Source organism: Lytechinus variegatus, chromosome 4 (genome assembly GCF_018143015.1).
Source record: "Lytechinus variegatus isolate NC3 chromosome 4, Lvar_3.0, whole genome shotgun sequence".
NCBI lineage: Eukaryota > Metazoa > Echinodermata > Echinoidea > Temnopleuroida > Toxopneustidae > Lytechinus > Lytechinus variegatus.
The window spans coordinates 54,267,629-54,289,317 of record NC_054743.1 but is presented as its reverse complement, the minus strand read 5'-3'; the positions used below and the strand labels follow the sequence as shown (position 1 = coordinate 54,289,317).

Below are 21,689 nucleotides of genomic sequence, written 5' to 3'. Positions count from 1 at the left end.
GGGGAATATATCTTACTTAGATACATGTAGATAACTTCTGCATTCTTGAAAAAGAGGGTCATGGAGACCTAATGTGTACAACTGCCTTGTAACTTTTATCTAAATCCGTCTATTCACTTTCGATAGCATGGAAATCAAACCTTGAATAACCATAGATGAGTAAAATGTTACGCCATACTAAATGTTAAGCAAACAAACAATAATTTATTCTTATTTTGTTTGATTACATACAGCAGGGTCCTGACAATCATTTTGATAGCGACTAGCTAGATTCAGATGGGTCCCGTTAAATACTACACAGTAGTAAACAACAGTGTTTAATATGTGAATCGCACAGAAGTTGTATAAACATTTTAAACAAGTGTTTAATTGAAAAAAAAGACGAAACTTGCATGTCGCAAAAACACGTCACACAAAACTGGCAAAACTCAAAACGCATGGCCGAAGATATAGAAGCAGAAACGGAGGAGGTGTTAGCATACATGTACATGAAAGTATCATATTTGACAAGTGTGTATACCCAGTTGTGTTGAACACTAAGAAATTGTTTGTATTCTTAACATCAAATATTCAAAACCTGTCTTTTCTTGTAAATTGGTAAAGTACTTCATTCCTATAAAAATTGATTTATTAAGGGAAGTCAACGTTCCAATGATATCGATGGGTGATTTGATTAATGATATTATGAATTATTATTTAGATGTAGGGTCTTACAACTATGCAAGCAGCGTTGTGAATAAAAATGACCGTTTATAAGGTCACAAGAGTCATTTTTCAGATTGGGTGAACAACATATGCCGGGCGAATGTTGTTGGTGAATTTTAGAGTGTTAATGTCGTTTTACTAACCATCATAGTATGTTCATGGTTGAGTGACCACAATCTTTGGTGACGTATCATCTTAGGGGTTCATGTTAATATCCTCTATCACTAAAAATGTTAAAATTGGGAAATGTTAATTATGTACTCCTCTCACAAATCCTCGGCCCCTATCTATAATTAAATTCTGGATCCATCACTGAATACTCCATAACTTTTGATCCTGAGAAATTGTTCTAAAACATAATGCATTTATGCAATATAAATAATATTCATTTCTAAGTTTTCAAGTGTGCTCGCTCAACCATGAAAGTGTTAAAGATCGGAGAGTGTGTGGTGATAAAAAAGATGGATGATAAAAACAACAGCAATTAAGTCATATATAAAACTGAAAAAAAAATCTATCTATGACATTAAACAATGCCATTTTCCCCTGTGATGTGTGTTTACTCATCCATAAATACATATATCGATTTCATTTTTGCACAGAATTCTGCCGATAGGTTAATCAACATTACTGCCAAATAACATTGCTAAAGACAGTTTTGAAAAAAGTTTCACCATATTGAATAAGGGGTTACTTATTATCAAGATTATGCACTCATTGTTTATAAAATTCTTTGGGAAAAGTAATCAAACTTTTTTAATAAAAGTCTTCTCCTTGTTATCCTTGAATGTACTTCCATTAACACAGCGGCAAAATGCACATTCTTAGAAAAATCACTTTGAAGTTACAGCATTTGTCTTTCTTCAAAAGAATATTTCCAAGTGTTGAATTTGGTTAGAATTATAAGAATGTCATTGAATTTATCTTTCTTAATAGTTTTTATAACATTTAACTTTTGTTTTTCATCAAAATAACTGTTTTTATGTAGATACACCATATAAGCAACATTATTCAACTGTCCACATTAGTCCTACGTTTATGGCAAAATGATATATCTGTAGATACATCATACAATTCATACAGCAATATCATGGCAAAAAGGTGTATCTGTACATACATACATCGATTAGTTTCTATGCTTGAATCATGGCAAAATGATGTACATGTATCTGACAACGGCAGAATCAACGCTAAATTTTCGGCAAGAATTCGATAATTTGATAGTTATTTTTCTAGATTTTTCTTTCAAATAAAGCAGAAATATTGTAAATTATCATGATTTACTTTCATAAATTGAACTTAAAATGAATTAACTTACGTCTTACGTGTCGCATTTTGAACTTTTGTTGGTTGCTTCCGTTTTTTGAACGTCTTTCCGCAGTCATTATATCGCGTATTGTACTAATGCGTAAGATATGGACATCCGTGCAGTTTGGACTCACAACCATATCAATTTGAATTTGATTTTCATAGAAAATCAAAATTGAATTATTGTAAAAACATATATATCTTTATTCATTATAATTCATATTATTTCAGGGGCACGGACATGTAGTAGGCTAGTAATATACGCCTTTAGATATTTGTCTAAGGCTTCGAACATGAATATACACTTTAAGCATTATTGAGGATATCGGTAGTATGTGATAATTTTTTCAGTCAGAATTTTACAGACATCGTCATTTATGCACACATTGGGAGAAACAGTAAGATAAAAATGTAAGAAACATGCCATTCATTCAATCATGGAGAAGTGGTCTAAATGAATTGTCATGCAAATTAAGCAATTATTCCCTATTGAAATAAATATTCATTCACTCTTTTATACAAATTAACATTGTTGTACTTAATAGTCATATCCAAATGCACTTTCTGATTTTGATCTCATTTGCTCTCACGTGTAAACCATGGCCCTGGGAAGCAGGGAGGTGAAGCATTGAAACACCCTCACAAATTTACATGGGCTGGTCTATGTGTTAATCCCCATAGGCAGCACCACATGGAATTCTGGTAGGTGTTGCAAAATGGAGAAATAAAAGCAAAGTGACCTTCATTTTGTCGTGAGACCTCTCTTTCTTAGTTTCTTTAATTTTGTGCTTGCATAATTTCTCGGGTCCAAAATGGACTTTATGTTTTTATTGACCCCTGAGCCTTTCTTTTCGTTTTTTTACAGCCTTTAAACTACATAAGCTCCCCCTTAAAAAATGTTTCCAATGGCTCAGGTGTCAAACCATAAATGTCGCAACAGGTAGGCGGCGGCACTACCGAATTGCATCGAAAACAAGTAGTTAGAAACTTTAACAAGCCAAAGCGAGATAAGGTGGCGCTATGACGTAAATAACACAACCTTTATTTTATGGCGCTGTAGGTTTTCTTCGTTTATGATATATGTGTATTCGAGGCGAGATCTCATTACATAGAATATCTTTACAAACTCAATAAAAAAATGTTGAATATTTATTTGTGTCTTTTATTCTTTATTCGGTAAATGAAGAATATACAATGAATATGTAACACATCGGTAATCATTTAATTTATGATATGTAGTAGAAAGACAGATTTTGATTGACGGGCAGAAATTGATAATTAAGGCAATAAACCGTTTGTAGCACTGTGATATAACGCATAGAACGATAACGATTAATGCATGTACCTAGATATTGATTTTTACAATACGAATATGCCTCCTCAGAATGAATCATTTATGATTCTGCCCTTGAATAGATCTAAAAAAATATCCACAATCTATGTAGAACTTGGTCTTACCAAAGCAATATGTCTACAAGTAGGCCTACAGGTTTGATGAACACGAATCACAAATATAAACAATCACAACACATTAAACAATAGAGAGTATTCAAGATTTCAACTAGGCAAAATAAACCTGGATGATAACAGATAATAGAAGTTGTTCTGGTTCTTCCTACTCAATCATCGGGTCGTAGGATCGAATCTTACCTCAGGCGTTATTTTCTCTCAGCAATATAAACATGAATCACAAATTAAAAAGAATCACAAGGCACTAGGCAATATAGAGTATAGAAAATTGTTATATTTCAGCAAGTCAAAATAAACCTGGATAATAACGAAGAATCGTAGTGTTTCTGAGTCTTCCTTTTTAATTAAAGGGTCGTAGATTCGAATCCTACTCAGGCGTTATTTTCACTCATAAATAAATTTATCAACAATACCCATGATGCTTGTTACGGGCAAGAAGCACTTAGTAACCAATAGGTAACACACGTGATAAACACACTAATCTTGCAGCAACATTCTTCCCCTTCTTGCCCTTTAAAACAGTACGTGACATTGTATAGTTGTTAGGAAACACAGTATGCGATCAAATCCAACTTTATAGTTATTATTGTTTTTTAATCATACTTAGTATACAAATCTATCATTGTCTATTGATTCGATTTCTATGCAGTATGTTACATGTCGCCTCAACAGCAAAAATCTTTGTTTCTGTAGGCTAGAACTCCAGTATTCAACAAAACTAAACATCGGAACTGGATAGTAAAATTTACAACGTTAAACATTCTTATAATAAAACTCAAGTAAGTTAACTTTAGTGGAAGATTAATGTAACTTCCTGATATATGATAATACCTGGAGCAGACAGAGTCTTAAAAAAACTTTTTAAACAAACTATATATAAATTTAATAAACTCACGCTGTAAGGTTATAACCATACAAATATATATATACGACATTGTGTCACGTGCCCATTTAGACTTCCAACATAAGAACTAGAACTATCGATGTAGGTTACCAATTCCCCACCTGTGTTGCGTTACCATGTCAACAGTTTCCAACACATGAACATATATGTCTTGACTATTCTTACCCAAAGACTAATGTGTGAGATACATATCATGATAATTGTTAATAAACTGATGAAGTAGTACAAACTGGGTTTTTTTTGCATAATTGTTGAGATATGTAGTTTACACGGCAACACCATTTGTGGGTTAGGGTATGGAAACATTATTTCCTGCACACTTTTACCTCGAGACCAATGCGTGAGCCATATTTCATTTCAAACTTCGTTTGGCGGGGAATAATAAAAAAACTACAGTAATGCAAAACAATGCACAAAAAGAACAATGAACAAATAATATTCGACGTTATGTACTATGGTATTTACACAATACACAGACACCACTTTTAAACTATTTACATCAGATACTATGTGATTTGATCCAAATACAGTAACAAGCAATATTGTGAGTTTGTAGAGATCATTGAACATAATCCGTTTTTTATTTAACGTTAGCGATCCATTTATGACTGATTACCAATCTTTTACTGCACTCCAGTTTATGGTGTACTATGCATTTTTGTCACGTACATCGCATTCATTTTACTTTCCTCTTTTGACAAAAATGGTTAAGCTGATCTCTTTGTGTCATTTCTCTTTAATTTTGTGCAATTTGTAGGCAATTAGGTTTTTCCCTTTTCTGATTTGTTTTATTATTCATAATATTTACAATATTTTAAAAGAAAGATGCACTCTACAATAATAATAATAATAATATTAGGCATTTATATAGCGCCATTTATGTAGAAATATTCTATTCCGAGGTGCGATGTCATTATTATTTCCCCCAGCTTTAGCTCGAGCTGCATTTCAGCGCTCATGCATTCAATCTCTCTACAAACTTTTTGACAGCATCCTCCATTCATAACCAGTTTGTATGATTGTACTTTATATACTTTTATGTTGTATTTGCTTATTATGTCAAGATGAACAAACAAAACATTATATGCCATCGCGGGAAATTGGAAAGAGTGATATGAAAAATTGAATGAAATTATGAGATGATAGAAACTCATCGGATTTTGTTTTTGTTTGGTCATCCCATCAATCTCTACAGTATATAAAATGCTACAAAACAAGACATCGAACCAATGATGCAATGACGATATATAATTAGATTTCTTTTTTAATAAACATATTAGGAAGTTTGCATTTCTCTGCTTAGATTACGTTTGGTACAAATCATGTAGTTACCCTATTTACAGACGATTCAACTTCATATCACACATTAGAATGATTGCTTGTTTCTAAACAAGATTATAACAATGTAAAAGTTCAATGAAAAGTAATTCTTTTTACAAAAGAATTTAGAGTAATAAGTATCGTATAAGGCATTATAAATTAATTGCGTACGAACGTTCATTGTTTTTTTTTAAGGTTGTAACTGCTCAGTAGGAATGAAATATCTAATAGAACTATGACAATATTCGATCAAATACAACCCTCCATGGTAGAGGACGGTCTTACAGCTGCAGTGGTTATGTTTGGGTATCTTTTTATCTTCGAGTCTTTGAATCGGTTGGTCACAAAATAATTTAAGGACCCGTCCACCACCAGGAAGATAAATTTGAATGAAATAGGGGACGCAAAACAAGTGTAACAAGCGAAATTTCTTCAAAATCGGATGTAAAATATGGACCGACGTTTTCAGCACCGAATTGTAACGTCACGGTGTCATGGAAATGAACCGGTTGGTTCTAAACAGAGTCGCAGGTGACAATCGTTTATACACATTCTAATTTTGAAAAATGATGATGTGTTTGTCCCTGGTTGTTACCATTATTGTGAGGTTGATGAAATTCCGATAGCAACCTTCTTTTCCTGAGAAACACGCGCTTTGTGATATGAGCAGTTCGCAATACTTCCAGGTTTACTTGTTTAGAACCAAGCCGCCATGGCACCATGGCAACCGACTTCATCGCTGCGGTAATCTGTAAAAGTTTAATAAGTTATACACTTTTTAAAGAGTCTCGCTTATTTCCACAATACAGTTATAAATCCTTTTAATTCTATTATCCAATGTATGGATTTTTTACATAAGGAAATCAATTGTCACTGAATCACCATAGATTGCAACAATGGCAAATAACATATAGGAATACTTGATAATGAAACACAACAGGAATAATGAGTCGGTTACTGTATTAATTCTTCATTTGCATAACGACCAGAATGCGCATACCCCCCCCCATGAGTATTATGCAGGGTCCGCGTAAGCGGGGGCGGTGGGGGAGGGGCGGGGCTTCAACCCCCTAACAAAATCATGCCGTGGCCAATGTTGCTGAATTTCATTTGGTTTATATGTTTTTTTTACTTTCATCCTGCCATGTTCCGCTGTCAATTCGGCCTTGAGGTGAAAGAAGCAGTTCGTGATAAGGCATTGATATTTCACAACCTGCATGCGCAGAAGATGAAAAATCACTTAAATCCTAAGAAATAAATGTACAGTTCTGGTTTACCCTATGCATATTTCAAGATAGATGCAATATTGTGATTGATTGCCTTATATTTATAATCCCTTTTTTATTTTTTATCCTAATATTCAAGAAATGCATGGCTCATATTATGTAGAGATCGTTTATCTCTTAATTTGATTGAGGTAAATATGTGCGTACGAAAGTCAGCGGATAAAATGATAATATAATTTATTCAGAAAAATCGGCTGCTTCCTAATTTTGCTGCTTCAAATCTAAAGCATGTTGACTGAAAAGCATTCTCTAACACAGGGCATCAGCCAACATAACTAAAACCAGTAAAGTTGTGCTTTGAAAATAATGAGATACGCCATGGTAGTCGCCATTGTCAAAATACCTGTATGTTCTCGTTAAGATGCACCTTATCATTGGGAGTAGGTGCACCTTATCATTGGGTGGCGGATCTCGTACGATCAAAGAAATGATAGCGTTGATTGTCTAATAGGTCCATGATTTAACCGACTCATTAACAAGTGGTTGAGGTGTGGGATCTTCATTGTCAGTAAATATGTTCCAATTATGGTACTCCGAGATAAAATAACTCATAGCTTCTTGTTGGCTGCCATCCTTAAATATTAAGCTCGTCTGATTCATGACCTTGATGCCGCAACTTCAACTCCAAAAGTTCTTACTGTATTGTGAGTGGTGTGTGAGAGAAGAGAGAGAAATATAAACATATTAAAAAGTTTGTTGTGTATTGGAAATAAAAAAGACTGATAATAAAGTAAGAAAATGGAGAAAGAGAAGTAAACGAGTAATACAAAGAGAGATTCGAATTTAAAAGAGTCTGGGGAGAAATTGAGGGGAGAGGGAAAGGAATAAATAGAAAGGGAGAGGGCACGTTTGTTCAGGGTAGGGGGTATTACACAGTGATAGGGTTGCAAAAAGCCGGAAACTTTCAGATTTTGGAACATTTTTATGGAAAGTTTCATGAATTTTCATTTTTTTCACAAAAAGTGACAAATTCTGTTTTTAAAAACAAAATTATAAATTGATATCCTCAAATATTATATTTTCCATTTGTATTAAAACTATTCTTCATTTTTTAAATTGCCCAGGGTATGAAATTTTTGTCAAACTGTAGATAAATACATTATAGTACATGTATCCTTTACAAGATGGAGCATTAAAGCTTTTCAATTCAAAATAAAAAAAACTTTGCATTACACTATTTTTCATTTATTTTTCATTTTTCTTCCAATGTCAATAGTTTTTATGCCATTATATAATAACACGTGAAGACAATATTGCCCCAAACATATAGTCTGCACACACAGACCCTTATTGAAACTTTGATCCACAAGTGGGTCTTCACACAAGACTAGCACAAATACAACTTTCTATTGAACAAAAAGTTCTTCTGGAGTCATTGGCAGAAACTTCAGGCTGCATATTCAGACCACTTTCCTCGAGGAAGGATTTGCACTTGTCTACTGTGCAAAGCCTTAACTCGAGTTAAGGATCTGAATGTGCAGCCTACTCACGCCTTCTGTACTGAAGGCCCTCTCGCTCAGGAAGCAACAAGATTTTATATGTTAGTCTTTGTGTGGAGACCCACTTGTTGATTAAAGTTCCATTCAGGGTCTGTGCCTGCAGACTAGGTATGCACAGCATACTATTCCCACCAGCGGCAATGGCACTGGCTTGAGTCTTCAAATAGGAGAAATCAGATCCAGGAATAAAAAATGTTACAATGCTAATTTATTTCTTTTTTTTTGGGGGGGGGGCAAGAAATCACAATAATGGCTGACTTTGAAAGCAATCAAGATGAATATTTTTTTCACAAAGGGATAAACCATGGATAAACAAACATGCACTAAGTTTGTTGACCTCAAATAACCTTTGACCTTCATTGATTGCGATTGAGAAACTTGTTATTAATTTCATATCAAGTGGAGCGTTTTGGCCCAGTGGATAAGTCTTCTGACTTTGAAACAGAGGGTCGTGGGTTCGAATCCCATCCATGGCGTAGTTTCCTTCAGCAAGAAATTCATCCATATTGTGCTGCACTCGACCCAGGTGAGGTGAATGGGTACCTGACAGGATTAATTCCTTGAATGCATGAGCGCTGAGAGGCAGCTCGAGCTAAAGCCGGGGTAATAATAATACCAACGCGCCTCGGAATAGAATATTTCTAGATATATGGCGCTATATAAATGCCTTTTATTATTATTATATCTTTTATGATATTAAATGACAATCTCATATCAGTTTCATTATATTTGATCTACAGTATTTAAAAAAAATGTTTAGATCTGAGAGGGTAAATTGAACTTAAATAAACGTTAAGCTTGAACCAGCAATCTGTATTTATACTCATCAAATTAACGCCACAAACAGCGCAAAGTTCTCACTTCTGCGATGCAGAAATAAATGATAAACAATGATAATCAAATATTAATAATTAATAATAATATTAGAATATCAATTGCATCATGCATGACCAGTGTGTATGTATATCCCTTGTGTAAAGCATTTGCATGCAGTGTACATGTACTGCCATCGCACGTAGCATTCAGCCACTAAAACAGTAATCAACTGTTACTTGAAATTCATTGAAATTCTGCATTGTCTGACTGTCTTAGCATATTTGGCTTTAAACTTGCTGACAAAGCACAATCAAGCTTCATCTGCCATAGTAACCCTTTCAATTCCTGTCTATAAATATCAGAAAATGTCTATTTTTTCCAACATTCTTTAAAATTCCAGTAAATTGCCGCGAATTCTCAAAATTCCCAATAATTTCCTATTTATTCCCATGAAAAGTTTCCACCGCGAAAATTCCCGGGAATTTCGCAACCCGACACAGGGACCTTTATATTAAATTCGATTCAATTGGGCATATGAATATGAAACAGGCCCAAGTTCTTAGGACGTCATTTCGAGAAAATCGGAAAAAAATACTGGATAATTTTTTGGGGGGCAATTAATGTAGGCCTATATTTCTAGAAATTACAGAATATCATAAAACCAATTTAAGTATCATAATATGTGTCATCTGATATATGACAAAAGTGTATATTTTTTTGAGGAACATTAATGTTCCCGTTAATTGTGGGTTGGTTCTTTTATCTGGTGAATTTGGGTCGCTTTACAAATCATATGGACCTGGAACATTATTACATTCATATACGTGGTAGAATTCTGTAGTACATGTAGGTAGTAAAGGAATCAGAGAGGTCGCTATGATAGGAATGTAAGAAAAGCCCATGTCCTGGACTTGGGCTTTTCTTTACACTCATACCAGATTTTCCTTCTTGAAGATATTTCTGAGATGATTTTAGATTTATCATTTGTACACAAGATGAGTCATTGCATAAGAAATAATTTTCAATATATAACTCAATGAGGGGGGGGGGTGTACATGTAGGTCCACTAAAAGCAAAGCTTGTAAAGGTGAATCCTCCTTGGAAATGAAAAAAAAAAATATGTAAACATATTTTAAATTACTGACCAAATGCAAAGCTAGTCACACAGAGAGGTCTCCGCTGTGAAGGATATATTGCGCATTTCACAGAAAAAAGAAGAGAGAGGGAATGACAAAACATAGAAGACAAGACATAACAAGAGGCAGAACAGGGCAAGACAAGATAAGAAAATAATCTGTACATGAGACAAGAGGGAGGAAAAGTCAGAAGAGTGAGGATTCTTTATTAGCACAGGTAATTTTCGAAATAGGGTGTGCATAATGAGTGTAGTAAATCAGCGTGTACCATGATGAGAAGGTACTCATTAATAGGTTCACAATGTGATAGGATGAATATATTTCCCCACTGAAAAACAAAATCATGTTCGATTTTCAAGTACCGCATTGTAAGCTAACGATGTATATTTTGCATTATCAGATGGTCTCCTTATGATCAAGTGGTCAAGTTCTTTGTTGAATAATCATGATAATTAGGCTCCTGAAAATTTCAATTATGTCTAAATAATCATGATAAAGTGAAAAAATACCGGTAGCCATGCCAGGGATGAAAGAGTTCGGTTTGTGTAGCTGATTTCAGGTATTTGTTTTGCTATTGATTTTCATTTCATATTTTTTATTCCTGTCTAAAAAAAAGTATGGGAGATCATCTTGATTTCAACTCTTTTAAACACTCTGAACTTTAGTCAGCTCGTGTTATTTTTTACTACCCCCCCCCCCCGAATGCAGATTTACAATGTGATTTTTCTGCTTAAGACTACGCGACCCAAAACACATATATTGCTTCATTATAAATATTCGAAGGCATACTTTCTATCAGAATATTTATTATATATTATAAGGAGATTAGATGGAAGAGCACAATGCAAGGGTAAGATTTATTTTGCATTCTGTATGGTTGTATATATGAAAAGTAAGTGTAGCGGCACAGCTTTGCAAGACGGCCGGTGGCCGCCCACCGTCTTGCGCTGCCCACGTACAAAAAAAAAGACGGGAGTCAAAGAATGACAAGTTCGATGAAGTTAAGCTGTGTATGAGGTTTTATTCTAAATCAAAGTCAAATTACATGCTGGATAATAATATATGTCGCATCTCTGGGCTGGACGACCGACGACAGACAAAAATTAAACTGACATGGCCTACGGCGGCAAAACAAATCGGAAACGAAAAACTCCCCCTTGTCAACTAAACACTCCCTTTTTATCCCCTTTTTGGTCAAACACCGCGTGGCGAAAAAGCCTTTCCCAAGTCGATCCTATCACTTTTGGTGTAATGCGCGAAATTAATCCGCCTATAATGTAAGTATATAAAACGGAACTTAATTATTGTGTACTCCGATTCCAAATTCAAGTTGTTCGGCTTTCCATTATTCTTCCAACTTACGTAACTCTCTTAACCACTCCCCCAACTGCTCTCTCGGTCAATTAATCCTCTTTTGCGACTCTTGTCACTTCAGCCACTCCCACTCACAGCTCACTTCCACCAAGGAATTCACTCCTTGCTTCCCACCTGTTCACATTCTCGCTCTCTCTCTCTAATCACTGAAGAATGCAAGCGAGCCGAAGAACATGAATAAGAAGCAAAGTAGTAAAATAACTGAAGTTCCAATGGACTTCTATTAGCCCTGAACGCCTAGCAACCCAGTCAGTTTGCCCTCTTTCACTTCCACATTCCAATCGCTAGCCTGGCCCAGAAAAAACTAGCAAACGAAATCAACACCTTTAAGGAATGTAAACAATGGAAGAAGGCGAACGAACTTCTTTACCCAAACAAACAAATCTCTATTTTCCATCCCGCTATAACTCTCCCCTACTGAATCGATCTGTTCCATAAGATCGCAAAAAAATAAGAAAAAAAAGATTTGTTGATACTGACGGTCGTCCATCCATGACACTTACAATTTGTCATAAACAATATAAACATTTCAACATCGTTCTATATTTATGCCAAATATCGTTATTTCAAAATCTTCCCTTTTTTGGCAATTAAATTGCATGTATATACATTGTACCTGTACCTTCTTCAATTAAAAATAGGATTTGGAGAGCTTCTATCAGGGGAATGTCAACGTATAGGCATTGGGAAGTGGATGACCCAAGCTTCCTGCTGCTTCATCGATGACATCACCCCTTCAAAGATAAACACTCCAGACCCCTGAAAAAATGGATTAAAAGGTTAAGTTACAAATTCAACCTCTAAACATCTATTAAACCTTCATTATACCTCTTATGCACAACTAGTTACGTCAAAATACTACAGGTACATAAACATACATGTACAGTAGTAATAATAGCAATGATACATGTGAAAAGTAAAATTATCCATATCCGTATCTGTATCCACCTTACAAAATGAAAAACCAACAGCAGTAAATCTGGTCATCTTATAAAAAAAACTATAAATAACCTTAGTTAACAAGTGCATGTTTCATGTCCAAAATGATACTAAAAAATATTTTGCATCAGCATACTTGTATAATGCCCTAGTAAGTGTTTATTAATCAATTGAACATTAATCAATGGATGGGTTGTAATTGTAAACCATGAACAATCAACTTCAGGCATTATCAACCATGAACATGTATCATAAACAGTAAACAGTAAATATTTTGATATTGGACAGCATGCATGCACATGTTAGACCTCGCTCTGCTATGGTTACAAATAATGACGCTTATTCTGAAAGTTACAATTATTTTATGTGTTATACTTTCAGAATCATTACTTTACAGTGTTTTTTTTTTATGTACAATTCATCCTTTGCTTCCAAACAGATGACATAGTGCACCTCTAGGGTAAACCTCCACATTAAAAAGATAAACAATTGTTTAAAAAAATCCCTTTTTTCATTTGTTCAAATTTTACAAGTCCTATTACATGGACAAAAAAATAACCCAAACATTACTGTTTTCTACCATTTACCAAGACTTTGGGATGATGTCAAAACTACCATCAGAGGTGGATATCCCATGCCTCCTCCAGTTCCGTTTGACACCATCCTGCCGTCTGATATGTGGTTTTCCTATAAGGACAAATATAATTACATATTTACAGATTAATTAATATCACAAAATATATTAAATGATCCATGTCGGCAAACCAAACTGGGCCAGTCAATCAATAGAACCAAGCAATCATACATATAACCCATAATCACTGATGTACATCATTTATCCCACAATAATAAAAAAAACTAATTAAATCCAAAAATGTGTCTGACAAAAACTTACTATTCTACATAGGTATAGCTCCTTCCCCCTTTCTGTTATGGGGTGCATCCGGCAGGGAACGGTGCTCCCAAACCCAGAACATATCCCTATGTATTTGTATTATGTAGCATTCTTTCAAAGTTGAGTCACCTTCTCCAAAACTTCTCAATATTTGTTATTTACCACCAATTTCCAAATACATGCTCCTTACCCCACTCCCTACTAATCGTTTCACAAAGCTATGTCCAAATAATAAAACTGTCATCGTCATAAATAATTGAAGGCGGAGTCCAGCCCAGAGACCCAAGGTAAATTTTAATTTTTTACTTATTACTTTATTTTTCCAATACAGACTTAGGTAAGTTGTATGGATTAGAATGAAATGCCTTTATTTTGTCTTTGAGATCTCCTCTGGACGACACCTCCACTTGTTCCGCTTCTGGTACGCCCACTTGTACGCCCCCATCCGTACTCTGGTAAGACCAGTACTCTCCCCTACTGTTTCTGTAGTTACTCTTTCTGGTACTAAAACATATTCATCCTCAAAATCTTTTCTAGAATCCTTGTAGCTAGCAATGATTTTCCTTCTCTCATAACCCAAAATCTTCCATATTTTGGTCAACCACATCTGATTCAGAAGGTACTTTCCTTACTAGCCTACGATTCACTATCTTTGGATTACCTCCATTAATAGGTCGGATACGATAAATATCCTCAGTAGGATTTATCCAATCAACATATAATTCATCAAAACAAACATTCTCCAACTTGTGTCTTTTACTTCTTTAAGTAAACAAGAGATCCTATATCCAGGGGAGGGGACTTGCAGAGATATTTGCATCAGCTCGGGCCTTATTCCGGGCTGCTACCTTGTCAGTTCTTTCTTTGGCAACTTTTTGAGCCCTCTCAACCAACTCGGCTTGTTCTTTAACAAAGTCTTGTTCCCATTCTACATCAGACACACCCAACAAATGATCTAAAGGAATACGCTCTTTCCTACCAAACATAAGAGCAAAAGGGCTGACCCTCGTAGTTTCGTGGGGGGTGGTATTGTACATGTAGACAAGATGAGGCAATAATTCAGGCCATCTACGTCTATCACGCTGATCCAGCGATTTGATTAGGCCAAATAAAGTCCCATTGAATCTTTCAGCCTGAGCATTACCCTCAGGATGATATGGTGTTGTACCATAAAGCCTACATAATTCTTTTATCACCTGACCCTCAAAATTACGTCCCTGATCACTATGAATTCTATTTGGAATTCCATACTTTGTGAACCAGTGCTCTTGTAGAGCTTTAGCTACTGTTGAGGCGTGTTGATTTCTACAAGGGATTGCCTGAGCTAATTTCGTATATACATCTGTAATAACAAGTACATCCTCAAATCCTCCCTTACCAGGATCTAACTTAACAAAATCAATAGCAATAATTTCCAATGGACTAAATGCCATTAGATGTCTCATTGGGGTTCTTACCCGAGGCTGCATCTCCTTTGCCTTAGCACATTTAATACATCTTTTAACATAAAATTCTATATCACGAGCCATGCCAGGCCAATAAACTCTTGACCTAGCTAATTGTTGAGTTTTATTTCTACCTTGATGTCCCCATTCATCATGTTCATCATGACATCCAACTAAAATACTCTTACGCAAACACTGTGGGAGTAAAATTTGAAATATATTACCAAATAAAGGATCAAGAACCTTCCTTCCTAATATTCCATCTTTAACAGTAAAATTAGACCATTGATATAACCATTGTTTCAAACTATCCGGTTCTGAAAAACGTGCGGGAAATTCATCCCCCGGATTCCAGTGCGCACTCCACCGTTCCCACACAAATCTCAGTTCTGGGTCAATTTTCTGCATTTGAATGAGTCGTTCAGGCGAAAAGGAAGGAAACAAATTTAAAAAAGTGGTCCCTAACAAATTTTCCTGGTCAGAAACACCAGACTTCGATTGGATTTCATAAAAGGCTTGCTGCAAAGATTGCACAGTTTGTTTCTTTCCAAAATGTTTTTGAAATAGTTCAATAATACTTTTAGTATCTTATTTCCCCGAAAAACAACTTTTTTACGTGCTGCACCTTCCAAATTTGCTCTGATTATGCCGCACTTTTTGAGTTTCAGAGATTTGGTATTGTTCACAATAAAGATCTATTTCTTCTAACCATTCGGTAAGGGAAATGCCACCTTGTCCAGAAAATCTCTCAAGTCTGGTACTTCTATCACTAGGGGTAAACCTACACCTTTGTAATGCTCCGGTTAAACCGGTTACTAAATCTTCAACTAACTTTTCAGCCATAATTTTACTATGTATATGTGAATACTACTGAAAGGAGATGCAACCTCAACTACGATAAACCTTCAGTTATAACACACTTATAAAATAGTCTACTATCTAACTCTGGGAGAAGAAAGGTAACCAATCGAACCAGACGCAGAACCTAGGAAAAAAGACATTTAGTTAAAATTGTGAAATGTGTAAGTCCAGACCACAATAAACATTGGGGGTCTGATATAAAGGTAAGCACAAAAGACTGCAAATTCTATATAGATTTTCTGAAGATGTATTTTCATGTGTTGCCAAAGAACACTAACAGAATTTAGATTTTTACTATTATTATTCTATCTAGTGGTGTATTTGCAGAATTTATTTGTGCTATCTCCTTCAGATCCCAATGCACACTAATGCAAAACAGACATAATAACAAACTGCATAGCTACACACATATCTTAACACATCGTCATGTTGAGAAGATAACGAGTTCATATCTTTTCAGATACATATCAAGCATATCTTATAGTTTGTAATATGAGAGTCTACATTAAATGTGAATGACTGTTCTGGAAAAATCTTAACAAGGGCTTCATTACATACCAGCGACTCCTGCTGCTTCACTCGCCAAGGCTATCGGCTTCCAAACGACAGTGCCAGCTTCCACCGTCGAAGATATCGAAGACAGGGTCTACCACACCACGTCGATGACGAAGATGAAGGGCCGTGTCGAAGCGTTGGTTGGAAGAACGATGTCTCGGAGCTCCTCGATAGCGTCCAACTCCCCGAGCCGGACTAGCGCCTGCGGCCTCCAGTACCTAACCTCAATCCATCCTCATGAGACGACCAAAGGAAAAGCAATCGCCCTGCTGAGTTCCTTTACAGCCCCTTCCAAGACGATTCTCGCGCAGTTAAACGACTCCTCTCACCGCAGTGTAATGTGAAATCACCAGACTTCGTCGGTACCAACTAATCCGGAGGGTTTTAGTGGAAACCAGCTATGCTACCCCGTCAGGTCTATTTGCAGTGGTTTTCACAGGTCCCTCGACTCCTCGCTACAATGCAGCCACGCGTGAGTCCCAGGACGAAGGGTTCTTTCTCCTGAGCTCAACGGCACATGTAAGGTCCCAACGTCGAAAACCCGGGCGATGTGGGGGCTCAATCCAACCCCTGCAGCTGAATTTCTCTCTCCAACGTTAAAGTTAAAATAATATAATTCACATCCTCGAACAAAAAATAAGCCGGAACCGGTGACATGAAGTGAAGCTCTCCTTGTTGAATTTATCTCAATGACCGATAAACATTGTGTTTATGCGTAAAACCAGACTGAAGGACTAAAACGTTCCCCGAACATGCTGAAGATGACGGTCGACCCCATCCGTACTACCAATTTTGTAGCGGCACAGCTTTGCAAGACGGCCGGTGGCCGCCCACCGTCTTGCGCTGCCCACGTACAAAAAAAAGACGGGAGTCAAAGAATGACAAGTTCGATGAAGTTAAGCTGTGTATGAGGTTTTATTCTAAATCAAAGTCAAATTACATGCTGGATAATAATATATGTCGCATCTCTGGGCTGGACGACCGACGACAGACAAAAATTAAACTGACATGGCCTACGGCGGCAAAACAAATCGGAAACGAAAAACTCCCCCTTGTCAACTAAACACTCCCTTTTTATCCCCTTTTTGGTCAAACACCGCGTGGCGAAAAAGCCTTTCCCAAGTCGACCCTATCACTTTTGGTGTAATGCGCGAAATTAATCCGCCTATAATGTAAGTATATAAAACGGAACTTAATTATTGTGTACTCCGATTCCAAATTCAAGTTCTTCGGCTTTCCATTATTCTTCCAACTTACGTAACTCTCTTAACCACTCCCCCAACTGCTCTCTCGGTCAATTAATCCTCTTTTGCGACTCTTGTCACTTCAGCCACTCCCACTCACAGCTCACTTCCACCAAGGAATTCACTCCTTGCTTCCCACCTGTTCACATTCTCGCTCTCTCTCTCTAATCACTGAAGAATGCAAGCGAGCCGAAGAACATGAATAAGAAGCAAAGTAGTAAAATAACTGAAGTTCCAATGGACTTCTATTAGCCCTGAACGCCTAGCAACCCAGTCAGTTTGCCCTCTTTCACTTCCACATTCCAATCGCTAGCCTGGCCCAGAAAAAACTAGCAAACGAAATCAACACCTTTAAGGAATGTAAACAATGGAAGAAGGCGAACGAACTTCTTTACCCAAACAAACAAATCTCTATTTTCCATCCCGCTATATAAGCAATGATGCTCGTCATGTATCATGGCCAAGTGTAAATGGAGACAGAAAATTCGTACATGAGAAACAAACAAGAAAAAAAAGCTAATTCCTCTGTATAAGAAACTCGAATTAAATATGTTGAAAATGGGAATTGTTTAATAAAACGAGGTCTTATGACTTACCCAACTGGTTTGCCATGATCTATCTCCACCTTTACCTTATGTTCATCATCGGAATCAATACTAGAACGATCTAATCTCTCATCAGTCCCACATCGTATGAATCTAATAGTATTAACGTGGAGAGAAGAAGTATTTTGTGTATCTTATATCAGTTGGGGGAAGGCTGGTGTTTGGTGCGTCTGTTCTGGGGAACGCAAAGTAAAAACACCAGCGAAGGCGGAGACAAAACTGAGTAGTTTAATCATTTGTTACAGTGTTAAGGTATAAGAGATTAGATTGTAAGTACAAGAGAACTAGATTTACAACAAATGAAATCAAATCAAACTGAAATAAAATGTTAGAGCAAGGTATTGTCGTCCTTAACCAGAAGCGCGCTACCCCATGCATGCCCATGAACACAAAGTGAAATGTAAGACAACAAAACATTTCGGTAATTCATGTATGAAAACATTTAGGAGGATCTAAACTATGTCAAATTATAATAATCATGTCAATACGTGGGGCTGCATATTTTAGACAGACATGCCACAGAGGGATTTAATTTTAAAGTTTTATAGCTTTTATCTCTATATGGTAAAGAGCAGCATGGCATAACGAATGTTCGTCATGCTCGTTTGCTTCTCTATGATGAGCATTTATTTCACGTTATACACGCGCTGTAGATGTATTACATTCAAAAGTAACATTGTCACGGAGTTCCAAACAGAGGTTCTTATTATAACTTCAGCAAAACACTTATTCTCCACAATAGAGAACCAAACTTTGGAAAATTGAAAATAGTGTACCTATCAACCGATAACGCTCATCATGGACCAAAGAGTATCAAAATAAACTGAATATATCATACCTTAGGGTCCTCAGATGTTTGAGGTCGTCCGATGATTTGAAAGCTTGAATGATGTCTGTAATTTCACTGTTACCGATGTTGAGATCTGTGAATGTGACCTTGACAAGCTGAGATGAGACCTTGTGGAGAGTATTGGGTAGTGAAGTGGGATCATCGTGGAGAGAAGCCGGTTTATCAGCATGCTCATATGTTTGAATGGTGAGCTCTGTCGCTGCTGGTAGATGGATCCTCTGGATGACGTCACATCTGGTCATGTCCCATACCTGTATCGTGATCCTCTTCACATTGTCAAACATCGAACCACAATCCTGCCATCCTTCTAGTACCCTATTAGTAACGGTCAGATCAGTCACAGTTGAGCTCGTGTTGCAGTCATCCTACAATAGATGAAAAAATAATAAAATGAACCTAAAAGATGACAAGACATCATACTAGTGGAAACATGATATTTATTCATTCCCATCCACATCGGCTGACAATATATAAGCATACGTATATGAAAGTATAATTACTCACACTTTGTCCATAAATGGAAATTGTGTACATGCCGTGCAAATACATAATGAAGACAACAGATTGATTATTTATACACAAAGTAATGTAACTTGAACAATATAATTTACACAATGGAGATAATGAAGAGAGAGAGAAATTATCTAAAATGCTAAAGAAGAAAAAACATCCAAAACAAATTATCAATGAAGTGTTTTCTTTACTACGATTGTATTATTGATATTTTAATCATTTTTTTTATGCATTGAGATTGTTTCCTAGTAACTTTTCCTGCACCCCATATTCAGAATATGCTTTCGAATTTAAAGGCTAAATTTACTAACATGTTCTTGCAAATTATTTCATGAATACGAACAGCGAACCTATAATTGCACATAAAATAAAACGAGACAAATGAAAGAAATAGCATAGCACTGATGATTTCATAAAAAAGGATTTAAAATGAGAAAATTATGGCATAGATTTTTTTTCACAAAACACACCATGCGTAGCATACCGATATGCAAACGATATAGTCGATGCTCCTAATTCACTATCCATTTCGTAATTTCTCGTTATAATTAAACAATATTTTTTTACAGTACAGAGACTCTACATCAAAGCAAAATGACGTTACAAAATGACAATTTACCTTCATTAGAGACAAATTTTGTTTTACATGAGGAGAAGTATATCAAAATACAATTGTAAGTGGGTGACTTCTTTGGTTTCCTCATCTGCTTGATAATTAAAATGTGTACATAACTATTTTATGAATTTGAGCAAAATCTCATTTGACATCCAGTTTTTGAAACAAAATAGAAAGCTCATTTGATTTTCTATTTTCATTCAATGTAACCCTTCGAAGTGCAGTAAAATGGTATGCGGGCTCGGTATGGCTAAAAACTCCACACCCTAGTACATTCATCAGCGCAATCACATTCAGTGGCTGGATAAACCGAATATTTTGAGGGGGCCGAGCGTGGAAAGAAAGGCCAAAAAACAGCGATAGGTTGAAAGCAGCGAATGAATTTGTTTGCCTTTGTAATGAAAGAAAAAAATGTTGTGATTTTCATCTGTAATCTGATGTTCATTTATTACTATGCCGACGAATACATCTACATATCTTTTTGAGCCTGATATGCCCCCTAGCGTATCAAGATTGTAGTTTAATCATAACAGCTGAAATCAAAATTAGAATGAAAAAAATAAATCTAATTCACAGATCCCAATACAGAGGTAAGAAAACGAGAAATTGATTTATATAAAGAAGGACCAGAACGAAAATGTCACGCACCACATTTTGGGAAAATTTATCCTGCAAATATATCCCGCATAACGCACCTTTTTTTAATCTGCTAAGTGTTAAACCTTAATCTGCATTACGAAGTGTAAGTGTTATATATCCGAAAGTATATTTAGATAACAACTGCGTAATTGGAAAAAACTTACAGGCCTATTCGTCATGTGATGCATATTTATCATGACTATACTAGTAATGCACACGAGGTTAATGGGTCAATCAGTTTTAATACTCGATATGTTTTCAAAAGAAATTTAGCTTTGATAAAAAGGGGTGATTAATTGCTATCCAAACCTCCGAAATTGCAAGTTTTCCATTGCATTAAAAAGCTCTCATCAAAACACAATACGATTCGAAAATTAATAGGAAAAAACACATATATCTGATTGCATTATGCTTAAATCGTCAGTTCATTATGTATCATTTGGTAGAGCTCAAGAATCAAATAAGGGGGCACTAATCCATTACTCATTTGTTCTAGATTCTTTAACGAAAATGTAAACAATGGCCGAAAGACTTATACAATTATTGGTTCATGGCTACTCTTAACTATTATAGACAATTGACATATTAACAATTCAGTATAGATATGAACAATCTCGATTTGTACAGTTAATCATATCCTCATTAGACATGATGTCAATATAATGAGGATTATTATAAAAAAGATTAAAACTTGTATGGCTTGTTTGTA

At 35.8% G+C, this 21,689-nt stretch overlaps 1 protein-coding gene across 6 annotated transcripts in view; it reads right to left on the bottom strand.

Moving 5' to 3' along the window:
- Positions 1-7,381: 7,381 nt before the first annotated feature.
- Positions 7,382-21,689, bottom strand: part of LOC121414341 — a 66,548-nt gene continuing 52,240 nt past the window's right edge. For all 6 annotated transcript variants that reach the window (XM_041607488.1, XM_041607489.1, XM_041607491.1 and 3 more), the window contains 3 exons: positions 19,201-19,577; positions 18,354-18,455; positions 7,382-7,630 (listed from right to left, as the gene is read on the bottom strand). In XM_041607488.1, the coding sequence (XP_041463422.1) occupies positions 7,612-7,630; positions 18,354-18,455; positions 19,201-19,577 (498 nt within the window). In that variant the 3' untranslated portion in view covers positions 7,382-7,611. The remainder of the gene's footprint in view (positions 7,631-18,353; positions 18,456-19,200; positions 19,578-21,689) is intronic.